This window comes from Phycodurus eques, chromosome 1 (assembly GCF_024500275.1).
Source record: "Phycodurus eques isolate BA_2022a chromosome 1, UOR_Pequ_1.1, whole genome shotgun sequence".
NCBI lineage: Eukaryota > Metazoa > Chordata > Actinopteri > Syngnathiformes > Syngnathidae > Phycodurus > Phycodurus eques.
The window spans coordinates 46152567-46172755 of NC_084525.1; the positions used below are offsets into that span (position 1 = coordinate 46152567).

Consider the following 20189-nt stretch of genomic DNA (forward strand, 5'->3'; position numbering starts at 1 on the left):
CAAAAGAGAACACCACACGCAAAGATTCAGTTCCACAACCGATGTTGAACCAGTCCTCCAAGACAGAATCGTTGCGTGATCACACAAATCATCTTACAAAACCAAAGAAGAGAGACTTCTGATATGTTGCCCTGATGTTTCTGAAGGGACTGCAGGTGGGAGTGTTGCAGAATGGCGACGTTATCAGTAAAAAGACTTTGGAAAATACTGTTTGCCATCTGGTTATACAAAAAAATTACCGGGTAGGACTAGGCTTTACACGATCAGGATTTTTGGGGCCGATCATCGATCACCGAGTTGAAAAAAAAAGGATAACCGATCACAAGATGGAGGAATGTGTCTATTTAAATGACCTGTTCATTTACTGTATATACTTGGGTACTTAATTGCTCAAAAGATGATATTTACAATAAATAATCCTCTATTTTTGCCAGCGAGGCAGAGTGACAGACGGAACAAATGATAAATGGTCTTCTATTCGATGGCAGGAAGTACATACGGTAATTACTGTGCATCTACTTTTTGTGACATTTTTGTTTGTTGGTGTGCCGAGAGATTTTCCAAGCGTTAAAATCTGTTCCTTGGCTCCATAAAGGTTGGAAATCACCGCTCTCGTCAGATCGTGCATTCTAACCAGTCCGGTCAAACCAACATCATAACATGACAGAAATAATGGCTGCTAACTTACTGTAATTAAATGACTTTATTTTTAATGAAATGACTTCACCCACACCGAAACTTTAGAGGAGGATTCGACAGAACGGCGGCATGTTGACGTCCAACCGTTCGTGGTACCGCTAGCTTGCTAGGCTACGTAACGTTTTGTGCCTGCTCGCGAGCCGTATCGTATTCAAAGTACGGGAACGTACCTCAAGCGAGCCTTAAACGAACGTCCTCTCCTGTCCTGAGCACCGGTGACCACCAGCACACGTTTTCCCCCGTTTTGTCCTTAAAATACAAAGTTGGCGCGCTCCACTCGCGTTGTCGTCGCCACAGTAACAAGTGTATCCGGTCGCATTTGACTTGACAAGATCAAGCCCAATGATCGTAAAAAAACGCGATGCGGTGGTATCGGAATACAAGATTTTATTGCAGTAGTCTTGACATAGTCCAATCCTGAAAGAGCAAATTTGTCTTGTAGTCTGATCCGGGCATTACGTGTTGTCTGTCCCACACCGCCGACATGTTTTTTTTTTTTTTTTTAAATTACTTTATTGGCCGTCAAATATTCCCAATACTACGTCAAAAGACGCGTGACAAGGCAAAAAATAAAGTAACTTTAGGATTCAACTATAGTGTGCACGATGGCGACGCGGAGTAAACGTCTTTTGCGGAGCCGATCGATGGCATCATTGATCGGATCGGCGAATGATGACATTAAAGCCGATCGGCATAAAATGCTAAATATCGGCCGATAGCGAACAGCCCGATGAAATCGGTGTAAAGTCTAGGTAGGACATGTTCGTCACTGATGGTGATGGTTGTGTCTTTACCCAAATTCCAAATGGTCATAATAATAAACAATAATGTTGATATATTGCATTTTTCTGTTACCAAACCCTCCTTCTACAGTAAGTTGAACAAACTATTATCCTTGTCTTCTGATTTCAAAACTCGTTATCCCTCAATTTGTTGTGTAATGGTCATAATATGGTGATTGGTGATTAAACATTTATATGGTTTCGCTGTGCTAATGGCCTTCTGAGGGAAATCATAACTACAATGCGGCCCAAGACAAAAATGAGTTTGACACCCCTGATGTCGTGGTACACGCGCCTGACTTTGGTGCGGGCGGCGTGGGTTCACTTCCCACTCCGTGACGGTGTGAATGTGAGTGCGAATGGTTGTCCGTGTCTATATGTGCCCCGCGACTGACTGGCGACCAGTTCAGGGCGTAGTCCGCCTTTCGCCCAAAGTCCGCTGGGATAGGCTCCGGCCCCCCGCGACCCTAACCAGGATAAGCGGTGTTGAAAAGGGTTTGTTTTGATTTACGGCCGCTTACTTGTTCGTCAGTCAGGTCACTTATCGATTGGCTACATTCGGTTTCAAGTCACAATTTTCGTCTTTACCCACACCCGAAACGTTTTGGCTGGAAATATTGAGCATGTTCAATATTTAAGATCGTTGTCTTAGTGGAACAAAATCACACTTAACCTTACCTCAGACCACAGGATCCTCTTATAGAATCATCGTAGAGGAGAGGAAGGGGCAAAATCGGGACCAAACCAGCCCGACGGTCTTTACTGTGCCTACGTACCAGGCGTAAGACGGGACGAGTCTCAGGGACGCCAGCCAAGAAAGTATGACGTCCTAAAATGAGCGACTTAAGTCTGACTCGAGTCAAGTCATGTGACCGCAGTCCCCACCTCTGCTTAATGCGATAGCGATGTTCTCTCTTACGAGCCGCTCGAGTGTGCTGAAAGTTTCACAGCAGCTCGCGCGGCCGGGCTACGGGGCGTGCTTCCTGGAGCTGCTGCGGCCCAGGCTGGCGGTGCTGGAGCGGCGGGAGAGGACGGGTGTGGCGACGGCGGGTGACGTCTCATTGGAGCAGCCGTGTTGGAGCAAAATAGCAACGCAGCCTTTGTTCCCGCCTTTTCTCGCCATCATCATGGCCGTCTGGCCCTGGCGGTCCCTCGCTTTCACGTCGATTCCGTACTGCGGGCAGAGAAATGACACAGCGTGATGTCTCTCCAGCGAAAGCTTATTTATGGAATACCGATGGCAACCCTGCGACGGGGAAGCTTCTAGAAACGACGCTTGCCCAACCTTTAGACTTAGACGGACCTTATTGCCGTTCAGGTATGCACACGTGTATACAGAAGGAAACTTTGTAGCATCTGGCTCAGCGCAACGTTTAGAATATAAATGTACAAATTGAAACTTATATCAAATAAAATCAATTACAGATGCACCTATGTAGTCCATGTACTTAAGCAGGTTTCTATTGATTTTGTATTGGTTGATTATACTTTATTGAGCCACCCCAAAAAGGCTTATTGCTAGTTTATCTCCACTTATTCAAGAATTTTGGGGGTAAACAAGAAACAAAAAACTTTTTTTTTTGTTTCCCAATGTCATTCTAATGTACATCTATTATCTGTGGATTTGCGCTATTTGGGGTCTAGTCCCTAATATTGGGGGTCCGCTGAGACAATTTGACCTCGGCGACAACAAGAGTCAGCAATGGCCGGAGCTCCGCCTCCCTCTCCTTCTCCCTCCCCGCTGCTTGGCGAGCCGCTCCCGCCGCAAAGCCGCGGTCGCGGGGATCGGGAAACTCTCGAGCTGCCCAAGACAATATTCATCCTGCCAGTAGCATGTTTGTCATGAGTATTGTTTTATTATGTACAATTCTGTCGTATCTGCACCACACAATGGCAATTAAGGCTTTCTTATCGACTGTATTTCTGTCCAATTTGAATGTACAGCACTTTATTACAGCTGCAGTTGTTTTTCTTAAGTGCTCTACAAACACAGTGGAGCTGAGAGTTGAGAGTTGTGAAAGATTCTAAGCCGTGCAGGCGTACGTGCACACGAACCTGCGTGTACTGCAAAAGTGCCAAACCTGATAAGGATCCTTTAATGGCTTCGCTGATACTTGGAAAACTTTAGCAATCATTCACAGTAACTTGACGAAATTCCAGCAGACAGCGAGTAGTCATTAGGAGTTTGACGCTGCCGCCGTCGTCGTCGTCGCTACGGGTTTGCCTGGCGGCCGGAAGTTAGCGCGCCGCCGCACCCCAAACGCGGAAGGAAGGCCTGCGTGCGTGCCGTCCGTTGCGTGACAGAGTTTTCAAGCAAGCTAACCTGCATGTTTTGGGAATGTGGCACCTGCAGAAAACTACAAGTAATTCACAGATGGAAACAAAACAAAAATGCTCCACGGCATAGAAAGCAATACAAGTTGTGTATGAGTGGGTGAATGTGAGGCTTTGTAAAGCGCCTTGGGCACTGTGATGGTGTCGATAAAGCGCTATAGAAGTGCAGTCCATTTCCCATTTTACCATCACAAAAACTAAAGAAAGACTAAATCGAGTAGAGGCGACTGGAGCTTTCCAGTCCCTAGAACGAGAGGAGAGAAGAGAAGAAGAAACGCACCCAGATGAGGAGTTGGGTCATTACCACGTCGCCCAGCAGGCAGGCGGCGTGCAGGGCCGTGCCGGCGTGCGGGGCCGCGCCGGCGGCGAGCAGCGGCGCGTTGATGAGCTCCTTGCTGCTGTGGGCGAGCAGGAGCAGGAGCCGCACCAGGTCTCGCTCGGTCACCGCCGACAGCATCCGCGCCGGCAGGCTGTCGTCCGCACGCGGCTGGAGGGGCGGCACGAACGCCCGTTGTTCGTACTTCGCCCGAATCCACGACTCTCTCTCTTCGCTTGAAAAGAAAACGGAAAAAAAGTCACGCGCTTCGATACGCGCGCACAAAATACATCTTACATTTTTATTTGTTAGGTTGGAGGACGATCATCAGTGAGAGAGTATCAGGAAGGTCTGTCATTTTATCCAAAAAGTATTCACTTCGTACAAATAATATACATCTTTGTTCATCTATCTATGCCAGCGACGTATAGTGACAGGGAGAACCGTGAAATGTTCTTCCACTTGATGGCCGAAGTTACACTTAACTTGTGTGGCCACCTGTTGTCTTACATACATTACAACACAGCAATAGCATTGTGTTCAACTAAACTGGCTCGAATTTTAAACTGTAAATTTCTGCATAAGGATGAAGTCATTATTATTTCACTACAGTAATCCTTCGCCATATCGCGGTTCACCTATTGCGGATTTAAAAAAAAAAAAAAAAATCACATTTATATTGCTGATAATTGCAGTTACGGCAGAGGAAGATGCTAGCAGTAGCAGCAGAATATCTACTGTATATCCTTTTTCTGTACCGCTTCTCCTCACGCGCTTATCCGGGTACACCCTGAACTGGTTGCCGGCCGATCTCAGGGCACATTGAAGCAGACGACCATTCGCACTCACATTCACACCTACGGGCAATTTAGAGTTGTCGATCAACCTACCTTGCATGTTTTTGCTATGTGGGAGGAAAGCGGAGTGCCCGGAGAAAAGCCACGCAGGCACGGGGAGAACAGGCAAACTCCACACAGACGGGGCCGGGGATTGAACCCGGGTCCTCAGAACTGTGGGGCTGACGCTCTAACCAGTCGTCCACCGTGCCGCCACGGTGGACGACTCTTTTGTACATAAATCTTTTTTAGTCATTCAATTACGTGAACACAATCGTCACTCACCATATCGAGTTCTCACTTTATAAATCGGACATATCTAATTTGATATCGCAGATTTTGGTCTTTTGCGGGGGTTCTGGAACTCAACGCCGCAATAAACGTGTCACTGTACATGACATTAGCTGAGGAACACCAGCCAGATGAAGTCAAGTAAGTCTGATCCAAAATTGTCCCGCTCCTCCCGAGGCGCACCCACCGTGAAGCCGCGGGCGTGGGCTTGGCCCTGCCCAGAGTGCGGCCCTCCCAGACGCTGTTGGCCGTGTGGTTCCCGATGGCGGACAGCACTTGCGTCAGCTCGCCGGGCCAGTCGTCCAGGTCCAGCGAGCGCACCCGAGACAGGTGAGTGCCCAGGTTCCGATGGATTCCCGAACACTCGATGCAGATCAGCGCACCCAGGTTGAGACTGGCCCAAGTGGGGTCTTTGGGGAGATAAGAGCATGAGCGGCGTGGTTGTCCTTCCTCATTTAGTCGTACACCAAAGAATCGCTGAATTAAATGTAAATGTGTGAAGACATGCTTGATTTTGCTTTTGCTTTGCATCTTTAATTACATACGTCATTCCTTTTAGAATGCGCTTAGAGCATATTATGCTGTTTTACAGTATTGATGTTGTCACGTACAGTATGCCGTCTGCAGTGTTGGACTTGAAATGGACCAAGGGACCGAACAAAGTGCTGTGCCCAAAAATAGTTTCCATTTGTCCCTTCAACTGCCATTGACAAAGTCTGTTAGTTCCACAATTGGCCACTGTTGTTTACTGGCGCTGCGGCGCAATGCAGGCAGAGAATGGGACTGATGCATTTTCGGGTCGCAGATATACAATATGACTAGATGCAGTTCCAAAAGATGCGCCTCCCGTGTCTGCCATGTGATGATGGTATATCTATTGTCTTTTGTGCACTGAGCGAGAGAGAGCGGCATGCCTCTGAGGAATCTGGAACATGCTATTTTTGGTACAGTAACAATTTCTTTGGGTCAAACTGTTCGCCTTTGACAACAGATTTGGAACTAGGAAGCACACAAATTCCTTGCACCTCACGAAAGCGACTGGCCTATGATGACTAATGTACATCAACAATGTCGCCATGACCAAGCACACCGGCGTGGTAAGTTTGGATGAAATGTGAAACTTTCAAAGATTTTCAAGCTTTTTAAAAAATATTTATGTACAATAACTTTGTACTGTACTAGGTGTTTTCGGCCATGAAAAAAATCCGACAAAACAATAATTTTGTACGATACAGGAATATGGGTGCATATGCCCCCCCCAAAAAAGTGCTTCAATGTAACAGACAATTGGCTATATGGGACGAGCCTATTAGTCTGTTATGTCGAGGTTCCACTGTATATACATTCATGACAGTCAGATAAGCGAATGTTCCCCCCCCCCCCCCCAAAAGTCCATAACTATAAAGGTGAAGCTGTTCAATAGTCAATGTTCTTTTATGTGTACAAAAGTGTGACTATGACTCTTAACCTTTTGCAAATCTCAGACAAACTATTTTCAAAAGCAATTGTAATTTAAGCGGCCCGGTGGCCGACGGGTTAGAGCGTCTGCCTTACGGACATTTCATTGTAAGTTCCTGCAAAAAGTAATAAAGTTATCTTATTTAGCTGTACGTTGGATTCAGACAATAAAGCTGCAGCTGGAGAGGAAGGCGCATGCGAGCACTCACTTGGTGCTTCACAGTCCACACACAGATTGTTGCCTTTGGTGTTACGAATGGCCTGCAGCGCCACCGCCTCGCTCTGGCTGCTGCGCCGCGCCTACACACACGCACACGCACGCACATTGAATTAAATGTCCAAGAAACATGAAGGATTCCAGGGGTCTCGAACTCGCGGCCCGAGGGCCAATTGAGGCCTGCGGGAGAATATTTTGCGGCCTCCTACTTGACATCAGACTTTAGTGTTAGTGTGGCCTACACATGTTTTGCAGAGTCGTTGCCCTGGACGTTAATATATATATATATATATATATATATATATATATATAAAATCATTTATAAGATACCACAGCACAGGCTTATGGCTATTTTCGAGGGAGTTTGTTCAGGAACTAAATAGTAAATAGTAAAGATTGAGAAGATTGGATTCGTTTTCTTGAATACTTGAAAGCGTTTTTGTGGAATATTTGATGCGGCCCCCAGATGAATTTAGTTTGAGACCTCTGATTTATACACTTTCATTGTAGCCCTCAAAAACACGCACGTTTTGTGAACGAGAAAAATAGCACTGCGCATTTTTTTCTCAGTTTCTTTTTGTCCATAGCTTTGACATTATTTTGTTTTTATTTTTAGTGAGTAAATGATTCTAAACGCAGTCACCGACTCCCTAATTTATACAAAGCGATTTTTAACGGCTGTTTTACTCAGCCACATAGTCCGCTCGTTAAAAATCAATTCATCGACGCATCGAAAGAATATTTTCCCGGTTGTGCGGATTCTGTGAATTTTCCCGTTACGTTCTCAGCACGTGTACCTTGTTTCTGCCGCTCTCACACGACTGCAGGCTGGCCAAGATCTGACTCTCGATGGCTGACACCCACGAGTCTCTCTCCTCCAGACCGGGAGCCTCAAAGTGCCACGTCTGTCCGGTAAACGACACGATGATAAAGTCGGCGTTTTCTTCATCTGCAAGACAAACGATGCGCACGTCAACAAGCGGTGGCCTCTGCGTTGCCATTTCGAGCGAGCCAGGAAGACAAAGCGCATGCAGACGTGTCAAACGAAGGCAAAAACGCCCACGTTGCTGTGACAAACGAGACAAATGGAGACATCGGGATCGCCGGTCAAGATGTCAGTCAAACAGGGGAAATGTGAGCGCAAATGTTACCTGTCTTGTTAATGTTTCTCAAGCTACCAAAGCTCTTTAGCTTCCACATTTTGCGCTTGGCTGCAGAGGGAGAGACGGGCGCAGAGGCAGAAGACAAAGCGAAGAAAGAAAGTGCAGATGTTAAAAATAGGCTGAGGGAAAGTCACATTTAATTACACAGAGAGAGTCACAGAAGATTCAAATAGGATCATTTCAGACCCATTTTTTCTTCCATCCATCCATTTTCTGTCGCACTTTCCTCATTAGGTTTGCGGGTGTGCCGAGCGCAAGGAAACCGATAGAACGAGGTTGCCGACACATTGATATTTGATCGATATTTGAACATTTCCCTTGAGCATCGAGCTCAAGATTGCTCACTCGGGATTGGGATCAATCGCTGTGGGTGTGGGATTGGGCGGGATTTTTATTTTATTTTGTAAACATTCAGAATTGGGGAGGAGTGGGAGCGGGTGTGAGCAGGATTTTGATTTTTTTTTTAAACACAGGATTGGGATCAACCTTTGTGGGAGCGGGAGTGAGCGGGAGTCAACATCCGCTCCGGTGTCAGCCTCTGTTGCACACAACTGGGACTATGCTATCACATGGAAAAATATTTTGGGGGACTTTTTTTTTCCCCCCCAATGTTTTGTCATGATAGCACACGCTTTGGTGTTGGCAAAAAAATTAAACCTCGTGAAAAAACCTCAAGGGTTAGGGTTAGGCTTATGGTCGTGAAAATACGGTACCGGAAATGTAGAATTAGTAGTTGTAATTGTCTGATGATCTGTTCCCCGCGTAGACGTTTGGTCCGGGATCCGTGCTGTAGCCGTTTGGAACTGCTTGAGCAAATCTACAGTGGGCCCCGCGGGGATGCTGTAACCTGGTCTTGGTGTAAGGGAAGGTGATTGAGGAATCGCCCGGAATGTAGGACGGTTAGTTGTCATTTTTTCACGGAACTATTCACTCGTGGACATTTGGTCTGGGAAAAAGAATCCAAATGGATGGATGGAAGGGGAACTTTAACAAAGTTTGAAACTCACATTCAGCAAAATGGCCGCACTTGCAATCTTACCTTATTGACGTAGTAATAAGTGGTTGGCCAGAAACGGAAGCATTTTAACCGGTTTTAAATATTCATCATTTATCACAGAAAAATGACACATAGCACTGGAATTGTATTCGAAAGAGCCGCCTGAGATAATGCCTGTCTCGTGTCAATCAATCTGGAACATTTCAGACACCGACTGCAAGTTCCTCCAGTGAGGTCAGTGGGTTGGGAAAAAAATGAACAACCTCCGGTACTCCAAATGTTGCTGTGATTTTCACAGTCCTAACAGCCCTTTGAGGAAAAGCAGACTGAGCTTCTGATCTGGCCGCTACGTCATTGACGCTAACGTGCGTGTTTTTGGAATGTTCGAGGAAGATGGAATGCTGTACCCGGAGAAAACCCGTAGCCAAACGTACTAACTCGTCGGCTACCGTGCCGCAATGTCAATGTATTCACATTCGCTGAGCGCTTCAAACGTGCGCTGAATTACCTTCAGCCTGCCCGACGGCTGTGTCTCCTTTCTGATTCATGCTCTTCTTCCTCCTATTCTTCTTGCGGTCACTCATGGGAGATGATTGGCCAGCATCTTTACCAGAAAACGGTCCGGACGCCCCTTCGAGGGCATCTGACAGTTCGGGCAAAGTTAATCAAATCTGCAATCACAGACTCATTTGCAGTGGTGGGTAATAACCAAGTACAAATACCACTGTGACAACTGTAAGAGCTAGTTCATAATGCAGCAGCGAGGGTTCTCATGGAATCAAATAGGCGACACCACCTCGCTCCACTTTTGGCATCCCTTCGTTGGCTACCGGCCTGTTTTAGAATTGATTGATCTTACTGGTTACTTTTAAAGCAAAGACGGGCCTGACTCTGAGCTACGTTGTCGAACGTTTAACCCCGTATCAGCCGGCCCGTGGTCTTAGATCTTCGGGTGAGGGGCTTCCGGTTGTTCAAAAGGATCTGAGTCGCGCAAATTTGGTGGCATCTTTTAAATCACTTCTTAAAACGGACTGGCTTAAAGACTGGCTTTTATGTGATGTCATCTACTCCCCCGTTTTTATTTCTTCATATTTTTATTCATACTCATTTTTTGTGTATATCTATTTGTATGTATTCATTTATTAATTTATTTTATATCATCTCGTTTTTTATGTGAAGTACTTGTATATCTATGATTCATGAATTTATGAATGGATTTTATTTTATCACTGCGATTGGCTGGCAACCAGTTCGGGGCGTACCCCGCCTCCTGCCCGATGATAGCAGGGATGGGCTCCAGCACGCCCGCGACCCGCGTGAGGAGAAGCGCCACAGAAAATGGATGGATGGATTTATTTGATCATGCCGCGTTTTTACTGTTTTTGCTGTACTTATCAATCTTTTCATCCAACATCTACCCTCTCGATCTCAGTTGGGCAAGTTGGGTTCTTGCCTTGTTTGGGTCTTCATTGCCTGCGGCTTCACTGTTTTTTGTTCTGTTCTGTTTTTCATGACATAAAATCGCGATGTTTGGTGTGTACTGTTTTATTCTGCCACGCGTGTTTTGAAAGGTGCTGTGCAAATGCTATAGAAATATTATTGTTATTATTATTATTTAGTTTCACTACTTACATTTCTACTTTTCACTTTGTCAAAATAGGCTTGTTATCTTTTTCAAACTCGGCAGTCGGCTGCCTGCCTGTCCTCTCCTGGCTAGCTCGCCACATGTCGTGGATGTATAGTCGGCCCAACTAGACACAGACACATATGGTTGGAGGTGGCGATCAGATCTGTACAGAACATAGCGACGATCTATACATGCTCAAAAACATTTCTCCGAAACCGCGTGAATATTCAAAACAATGAGGGGATATTCCCTTAAAAGGACGTTCACTGCGTAAACATGTTTTCGTGTAGGCACGCCGCCGAAGGTCAAAGTGACCCGGCTCTGTCAAAATGTTCTTTGGGTCTTTCTCTCTATTGCGGGTTTGCATTAATGTTGAATACGATGTGTTTTGTGCCAACTTAGAAACCTTCTAATGTCCAAAAAATTTCAATCTAAACTGGAAAAAAAGCCCAAACATGTCGGGCCTAAGATGCGTTTCGTTCACTCCCCAATGTTGGCAAAGCTAAGGGAACCCGTTGTTTTGCTAGCATAAAAGTCAAGCCAACTCAATTTAGCGCTTAAACAACACCATGTGACTCGTAATGTGATTCCCCCACCCCACCCCACCCCCTCGCAGCACTAGTACTAGCAGAAAAAAATGTTTTTACTTTTGCACATAAGTACATTTCAGACTGTGTACTTTTGAAATTCAACTTAAGTAAAGGAGTTGAATCAGGACTTGTATTTTGATATTTATATGAACCCTTCTTTTTTTAAACAAGTACATTGGATAGCAAAACTCTACACACCCCTGTTCGAATGACAGGTTTGTGTGGTACAAAATATGTATATATATTTATATAAATATACATATATATATATATATATATATATATATATATATATATATATATATATACATATATATATATATATATAAAATATATAAAAAAAATATATAAATATATATATTTTCCCACCACTAATGTGACCTATAACCTGTGAGATAATGTGGTTGCACATGTGTGCACACCCTCTTGTAAGTGGGGATGTGGATGTGCTCAGAATTAACCAATCACATTCAATCTCATGGAATCATGGGAGCCAGAACACGTGCTATGGTTTAAAGTCCCTCTGACGAACCCAAAATAAAGGTCAGATGTTCTCGTAGGCTTTTCCTAACATTTTTTTTTTCCACATCTTATAGCAGAAGGCGGCGTCCACACAGAGCTCCTACAGCATCAGTGGGATGTCATTGTCCAAAGGGATCAGTCAGGAGAAGGGTACACCTTCTCAACTGTTTATTTTGTAAACGTAATCGTAATCGTAATCAAAATTGGGAGGCATACGTAACAGCCAAAACCCCCCAAAAAGTCTCCCGGAGCCATACCCTAAACCCAACAGGAAGTCCTCCATTTTGAATTGACTTTCACTTTTTACCTCACTTTTCGCCTTTCGTAGAGGTCCCATTTTAACGAACTCCTCCTGGAGATTTTGTCCGATTGGATGGATGGTGGCTGACTTCAAACTTTGTGTCTCATCTCAGGATGAGTTGAACATGAGAAGTTATCAAACGCTTTGGCGAAATAGAGAACTCTGATGTTTCGTCACGTCAACGACAACTGTTGTAACTTGACCGCTGATGCTCATATCTTTTCAAAATGTCACACATTTGATAAGAGTCCAGGCCAGAAGACATTTAGAAGCAATTATTCGCTCATAGTCGTAGCGCAACCTACTGGCAAACGCATCAAAAGTTCTTGATTTGATTTCTGTATGTACACTGCCTTGTAAAAGCATAGCTCCCGCAAAAGGAAGTTTATTTGGTCACCTGATGGTCTAAACATGCACAAAAACGCATGCAACTTGGCAGGGGCCCTATTGTAATCGCAAGAATTATTCTGTTTTATGATTAGGGCCCGAGCAGTGACTGCTGCAAGGGTCCTATTGCCATCGTAGCAATTATTCTTTTTCTTTGTATTATTCTCGCATTTTTGACAGCCTAGACCTCCCCCGATTTGAACCAAACTTTGCACGCACGTCAGGCCTGGCAAAGAATTGGATATCTTAAAGTTGTTTTATGTGATTATTCAAAAATGGCTCTGTAACGGTGACGTGCTGTTCGACGCGCTCTTCGCCAAGAAACCGACACCATTTTCGTGGTCTAAACATGCACGCAACCTCAAGGAACTTTGTACACAGATCAAGCACGGTGAACATTGTCATATTTTGACATGTTTTTGGATGCAATTTTTAAAAGCTGTCTCAGTAGCGTCCCCTACAAATTTTCAAAAAAGCAGCCCCGTCTGTACGTTCCACCTAAGTGTACCAAAATTGGCGCCATACCCTACAGCCAACAGGAAGTCCGCCATTTTGACTTTCCATACTATTTCGTCATATTTTGACAAACTCCTCCTTCGGATTTTAGCCCATCAACTTCAAACATTGGGTGTCTCGTCTAAAGATGTTGAAGATGAAAACGTATCAAAAGCTTTTCATTTCGTATAACACTGTTGCCGTGCTTGTGCGCCGCGCTGCTCGCAAAGAAACCAACGCTGTTTTGAGGGTCCAAACATGCACGCAACCTCAGGAAACCACATCAAGATTGGCAAACATTTCAATAGTTAACGTTTTTTTTTGTGTTCAATTTCCAACAACAAAAAAATGTTTCTTGTTATTGTTGTTTTAGGTACCATTAATGGTGGGGAATGTAGCTTGCATCACAAAAAACCATTGCATTTGAACAGGGGTGTTGACTTTTGATACTCACTGCATCTGTACTTCAGCTTAAGTACAAGTACAGAGTGGGAGCACTTTTGCCATCTGTGCTCCCTCAGAGCAGCTCAGGAATGAGTTCGTACCGACACTCTGCGCTTTGGTGGACAAAGACGAGGCGCAGCGCTGAAGGCCTCGCTCTCCTCCGGCAGAACGGTCGTCGAGCACAGAGAGGGTGGCGGGGCACAACTGAGGAACTGACAGAAACAAAGGAAGTGGCTTTAGTGGGGGCGTAAAGTATTCAGACCCCCTTCAAATTTTCACTCTTTATTATATTGCCATTTCTTTTTTACTAACTCGACACCCCGTCAATATGGGATGCTGTGTGTACATTGTGGAAAAAATGAACTTCAATGATTTTCGCAAATGGCTGCAAGATGATAAAGAGGGAAAAATGTAAAGGGGTCTGAATACTTTGCGGAGCCACGGTACATCCACAACAGCGGTTCTGAAACCGCAGGCCGTAGCCGAAACATTTGCAATCGGTTATGTTGTATCGCTTTCAAAAAGTGCATAGCTTCAGAACATGTGGGGACCAGGGTTCAATTAAGAAAGCATAATCAAGCAATGACTCCGCCCTACCAGGTTTGGGGCCGATCAAAAATCTGATCTGATAGTGTAAGATGGTCACATAAGTGTGACACAAAAACAAAAAACGCACATTTTGGATTTATTGAATGGCCGTTGTGCTGCCGCCCGCCTTGGCCACCTGGGGGCAGTATAAAACAGACAGAATAAAGGACTGTAAATGGAAGTCTCAGCTCCACGCAGCGGATGAAGGATATTTGACTGTGACAACTGTAATATTAAATATCTAAGTGTGTTGTAGCACCGTTTGTGTTCTAAGATCAGTTGCTTCAAGGGTTGTGTGTTATGTGTTTCCTATCGTGCGTTAGCATTAGCATTAAGCTAGCTGACTAAAGGCTAAGCTACAGTATGTGGTTGTTTGTGTTGTGTGAAGGTGTCCTTCTCTTTGCTTTCTTTTCAGTTTTAAAGTAAACTTCAACTTGGCGTGGCAGTAAAATCAATCAGAGGCCTTGCACAAACGTGGACCACCGTTAGCCGACGTCTAATGACCGTGGAGTCTTCGCTGCGCGCAGAAACCCCGACGACCCCGCCGCCATTTGTGAGACGATACAAATAAATGCGCCTATCTGTACCCGTGCTCTCCGCAGCCGCCGGCTCCTTACTGAGCCCGTCGACTTCCGAGGGGGCGGGCGGCGCAAGCGTGGGGCCCGCAGGTGCGACGGCTCTCGGAGGACGTTTGCCAGGAACCTTCACTGTCACGCGAAGAAGGTCGATCTCCTTCCCGTGCAGATTCTGCATGTAGTCCTGAAATGCACCGTGTATTACTGAGACACTTAGACTCATTCTTTGTGTTATTTGTTGTAAATAAATCATATTTTGGCCATCCTTCCATTTTCTGTATCGCTTCTCCTCACGCTGGGTCGCGGGCGTGCTGGAGCCTATCCCGGCTATCTTGGGGCGAGAGCGGGGTTACACCCTGAACCGGATGCCAGCCAATCGCAGGGCACATAGAAACAAACTCGCATTCACACCTACGGGCAATTTTGAATATTCAGTCAACCTACCGCGCATGTTTTTGGGATGTGGGAAGAAACCGGAGTACCCGGAGAAAAGCCACGCTGGCACGGGGAGAACGTGCAACGCCCCACAGGCGGGGCCGGGATTCGAACCCCGGTCCTCAGAGCTGTGAGGCAGTTGTGCTCATTTCATGTATTGTCGGGGTGGTCCCCAATAAACGAGCGTGCGTAATTACCGAAAAATCAATCTGCTGGCCGAAACACTATCACACACAAGCACTGACCTCCGTTTACAACCAGAATTCAAATATTTGGCCCATGAATTCGGACGATCTACCAGCAGCCTAGTCTCTTCGTTTCATTGCATTTCTCTTGGCTGCACAGCTTCCGGCACGTGTGTGTGGATTTGAGATTTTTTTAGTCCAGTCAGGTTCGAGCCCCTGTTTTGCCACGTCAATCAAATCTGCCCGGTCAGTCGTGCCAGGGGCGGCGGAACCACTTTGAAAGTAGGGGCGCGGTACTTTTGGGGTTCCTCCGCTTCCGCCGCCTCTGAGTCGTGCCGCTGTCCCACGGGACCTCAACTGTATAGCGACGGCACCTTTTCAATGTAGTTGTTCTTTTTCACCAATCACATTTCAAATTCGCCACAAAATAACGGCGGTATTTTTCCATTCTCTGATTGGTTGGTGAGAGCAAGCCGAGTTCAACCGAGCAAAACGCATCTGTCGCTAGCTGCACTCATTAATACGTGAACAAATCAGGTGAGACTGATGTCTTTTATTGAGTTTTTTTTTTGTATTATTTTTGTCAGGGTATTAGATGAACATTTATGATGAACTGCTGCAGATGATGTACGTCAGCCGGGTGTGTCAAACTCATTTTTGTCGCGCGCCACATGGTAGTCCCAGTTTCCCTCAGAGGGCCGTTGATTGTGAAACCATATAAATGTTTCGTCACCTCATAATATTATGACATACGCACAACAAATTGATGGAAATCAGAAGTCAAGGATAACAGTTTGTTCAACTATTGTTCAAGTTACTGTAAACAGAAAATGCTTGCAATGTCTCAACGATACTATGTATTGTGATTATTTTATGAGAATCTGAGTAAGAATCACGGACGTTGACACCGATGATTTGCTTTCGCGGGCCACACGAAAGGACCTGGCGGGCCAGATTCGGCCCCCGGGCCTTGAGTTTGACACCTGCGAAGTAGGTGGTCACGCAGTACGTCGGGTTTTTGGGTAGTATTGACGGTTTCTATAATTAGGACGTATCAAAAGGTGGATAAAGTCAGGTAAGTTCCCACGCGAAGGCCCAGGACGCAAACGCTCGGCCCGCCGCCGGAGGACTGCGCGTCTCGGTCACGTGATCCGGTCGTAAAAAAAAACAAAAGTAAGCCCGCAAGCTCGCCAAGATGAGCCGAAAAGGAAAAGGAAGCTGCTTTTCGGCACAAGAACCGCAGTCCTGCTTCAAATACGGATTGACGGCGACAGGTGATTGTCACGATGAAATGACACCCAAAAAAAGCCCTCCAAATTGCCAAAAAGCACTAAATTCCTTGCCCCTGTTTCCAAAATCCTATCGAGAGGTGTAATCGAGATCAAATATAGATGGAAAGGGGCATTTTCCACAACGATGGCGAGCAAAGGAAAAGTAATTCAATTGGAAGTAAGTAACACACTCGGGTGTCCTCGTCTCAAACGACGCGGCGATTGTTGAAGCGGCCCCATCGCCGGGGGGCTCCCACCGATTACAACTTCATTCCGACCGTGATTGGATTCGACACCCGTTACACGTCACGTCGCTTGTCTACTAAAGTGTTCCCGTGTTTCCCGTGACACCACCGGTCCATCAAAATCTCGGTGTACGCGAAACAACAGTACAATAAAAACTTCAACGTAGATATTTCTAAGACGGTTGGGGATCGCTGCTGTACGGTGTCGCGTCAATCAAACGTCTTTTGATTTCAGCACGTGGATGCGCTGCGTCGGCGGGGTTTTCTTACGCTGGGGCTGGTGTGGTAGCACAGTGTTCCATTTCTGGACAGGGTGACGTATTTCTTCTTCCACTCCTTGTTCAGAGAGCTGCCACTTCTCTTCCACAGGATGCTCTGAGGGAACACAACAAGTGCTTCACTCCGTCATCTCTCTCGTGAAAGTTTCCCTCGACGGTGGCGCCGAGCATTATTATTATTCATCGCAAACTCCATCGAGTTCACCTGCTTCCGTCAGATAACACGTAGCCATCGGTCAACCGTGACGCGCGCGCGCAGTTCCTCGCGTGACATTGCGCAACGCTCGGAAGAAGAACGAAAATAGCGGGTCGCTCCAAGTTGAGCGGTCCGCAGTCGAAGTTTTTTTTCTTTCAACATTCAAGCACAGGATAAACATGGAAACTGCGCAGAAGGTTACATTTACACTCCCTTGTAATGGACTGTACGTTTTTGTAAGTGCAGTTCGGTTGTGTTTCACGATACACGTGCGTTGAATCTTCAAGAACAGATTGTTTCGAAAGGATCAATCAGGCGCAATTCTTTACTTTTTGCTTATCGTTAGAATGTCGCGGTGGCTGGCGTCCACAATCAAAGGCACTTTTGAGGAAGTTCACTTCCTCAAAGATGTTTGTCCACGACGGATGGCGGTCGCCGTCCGGACCGAGAAGACGAGCGAACCAGCCGGCTGACTTCCCGACCGATGGAATAATCGGCTCGAATTTGGCCCGTTTTGCCATTTGGGATGTTCGATCTTAACTCAACCCAAAATTGAAATAGGAAAAATGTTTTTCACGGTTTGTGTTTGATTAAAAAACAAATCACAAAGAAATCAGTCATCGCTTGAAATTGAAAACGGCAAGAACGAATGTTTGGCACCAACCTGTTTGATCGGAACCGCCCGAGCGCCGCTCGCGTCTCCTTTGGCGTCAGCGACCCTCTTCTCCGAGTCCCGATTCTGAGAGAAAAGGAGGATGCATGACGTACTCCAAAAATTCCAAAAGGACAACAACTGGAGCACGGTGGCGTGAAATGATGGCGAGAGAGGACAAAGGTGTGGAATGGACCGCAGACTGACCTTGAAGAGCGAGGGTCTTCGGGGGATGCTCTTCAGGGAACGGGAGCTGCCGCCGCCCTCCCCCTGGGCCGCCCTCAGCTCCCTGTGGGCGAGCACGGGGGTGGAGGGCAGGGAGCAGGCGTAGCCGCCGCTCACGCCGTTACTGACCTGAGAGCAAAGGTCGCGGGATGATGTGATGAGAACGGAGAAAGAGGATGGAGACGGCGGAGGTGGAATGAAATGCGCAACCCCGCCGTCCGAGAGGCAAAGGCCAATACTCGGACGTTTGCCAGCGCCGCGATCGCCGGGGACGATCCTTGCGGTTACCCAAACTCTACTGCGCAAACTGGATGGCAGGTTGCACCTGGACGATCAGTCGCTGGAAATAAAGTCTCGCTTATCGATTTGGGTTTTTCCTCCCCTGTCAAGTCATTCTTGATATTTTTGCTGAGAAATTATGAACGTGATCAGTGTTTTCACATGTTATTCATTAAATATAGCGACCCTCATTAGAATTGCAATGAGCGTGGGAGATCCAAAAAAAAAACAAAAAAAAACTAAACTGCAAAATAAGCAGGGGTTTCCGTGAAAACCAGGGGACGGCTTCTCCCCCCCAAGATCTGCAAATAGGTGAATTTGCGAATGCTGAACTGCGAATATGCGGGTGTCCACTCACTGTAATTGGAGCAAATTTCTTTCGGGGGCGATGTCGGGGGCCACGGCCACCGCCTGGCTCCGCCGCGGACGGTATATACTGTATTGGTATTGCTGGAACCCGGGAACAAACCTTTTTGGGGTGAAAGATCCCGTGACACAACTTGGCATTTTTGGCCGGCCGTTACATCTCCGAAGTTGCGACGCCGTTCGCCCGCGATTCAAATATCGAGTCACAGCACGACCGGCTGCCGACTGTCGGCCCCTTCGCAAACTGCGCCACGGTTCGGCCACGGGCTTCAGCGGTTTGGGTAACCGCAAAAACGAGTGTGCGGGACACGCCGCCGTGGGGGTTTCCAACCTGGCCGGGGAAGGAGGCCGACCCTGGCGTGGAGCCTCCGGAGTGACTCGGAGAGTTTGGGAGAGACTTGCAGGCCTGCAGTGCCACCTGCTTCTTCTGGGCGACAATTTTCTGGGCGGCTGCAAAAGAAAAGCGGGTGACGTGTTTCGTTGCCGTGAGTCAAGCCGCTCACGTGGGCTTTCTGTGGCGCGCCGGCGGCATTGAGCGCACGACTCACCCTCCGAGAACACTCGATCGACGTTGAATCCGTAGGTGGCGCAGGTCTCGTAGAAGAGCGAGTGACGCACGTCGATGCACAGCTGGCGAGCCCTTTGGTCCTCAATCACGCGCGGGTTGGTGCTGCTGATTTTATCTACATAAGGAGACAACATTTTATTTTATTTTTTTTTAAATAGCACATCAAGACGGGGAGACTCCTCTGTTACCAAATGATGTGTTTTGTTTTTACATTTCACAATTGACACTACAGACCTCATACTGGAGAAGAAAGAAACTAGCACGGTGAATAGTAGTTAGCACATCCGCTTCACAGTCAAGAGGTTCTGAGTTCGAAGGCCTTTCCGTGTGGAAAAACCATTCCGTGCTCTTTAGCCTGGCACAAGACGCAAGACGTTGGCCACAAATTCAACAAGGATGTGGAATATCTTGCTTCTCCGAACCTGTCACGACCTCATGGTTAACGCTCGTCTCGGGTGTTCCTGTTTTTTACACCATATAAGTCCGTTAACTTGATGTCATGAGCTGTGCCCTGCAGTCCTTTAGTTGGAGCGTGGGTGGCGCCCTCTCTCTCTCTCTCTCTCTCTCTCTCTCTCTCTCTCCCCCTCCCCCTCTCCCGTCACAGGAATCAGCACCACCTCTGTCGCGCACCTGTCATCAATCAGCCCTCAGCATCACCTGCATAAAAGCACGCCAGATCCCGGAAACTCTCGCCAGAGTATTGAAGCTTCTCCTGCGGTACAACGGCTCCCCAGTTACCGAGTACACTACGTAATTCCTCGTCATCTTTCTGACCTCCGTGTTTCTCCTTGTCCTCAGTGTTCCCTCCGTGCTCCTCGCCAAGTGGTTTTCCGCCACCACGCCGCCAAGCCAACCGCCTGCCATACG

General features: G+C 46.7%; 1 protein-coding gene across 11 annotated transcripts in view; it reads right to left on the reverse strand.

Annotated features, from left to right (window-relative positions):
• Nucleotides 1-684: 684 nt before the first annotated feature.
• The window catches only part of agap2 (ArfGAP with GTPase domain, ankyrin repeat and PH domain 2), a 34039-nt gene continuing 14534 nt past the window's right edge, over nucleotides 685-20189 (reverse strand). For 2 of the 11 annotated variants that reach the window (XM_061694595.1, XM_061694517.1), the window contains exons 6-19: nucleotides 19303-19437; nucleotides 19086-19204; nucleotides 18092-18238; nucleotides 17897-17971; nucleotides 17029-17133; nucleotides 14635-14806; nucleotides 13561-13671; nucleotides 9602-9736; nucleotides 8085-8144; nucleotides 7731-7882; nucleotides 6926-7016; nucleotides 5446-5668; nucleotides 4096-4366; nucleotides 685-2655 (exon numbers count right to left, since the gene is read on the reverse strand). In XM_061694595.1, the coding sequence (XP_061550579.1) occupies nucleotides 2449-2655; nucleotides 4096-4366; nucleotides 5446-5668; nucleotides 6926-7016; nucleotides 7731-7882; nucleotides 8085-8144; nucleotides 9602-9736; nucleotides 13561-13671; nucleotides 14635-14806; nucleotides 17029-17133; nucleotides 17897-17971; nucleotides 18092-18238; nucleotides 19086-19204; nucleotides 19303-19437 (2003 nt within the window). In that variant the 3' untranslated portion in view covers nucleotides 685-2448. The remainder of the gene's footprint in view (nucleotides 2656-4095; nucleotides 4367-5445; nucleotides 5669-6925; nucleotides 7017-7730; nucleotides 7883-8084; nucleotides 8145-9601; nucleotides 9737-13560; nucleotides 13672-14634; nucleotides 14807-17028; nucleotides 17134-17896; nucleotides 17972-18091; nucleotides 18239-19085; nucleotides 19205-19302; nucleotides 19438-20189) is intronic. The other 9 variants (XM_061694604.1, XM_061694542.1, XM_061694533.1 and 6 more) reach the window with 8 other exon arrangements.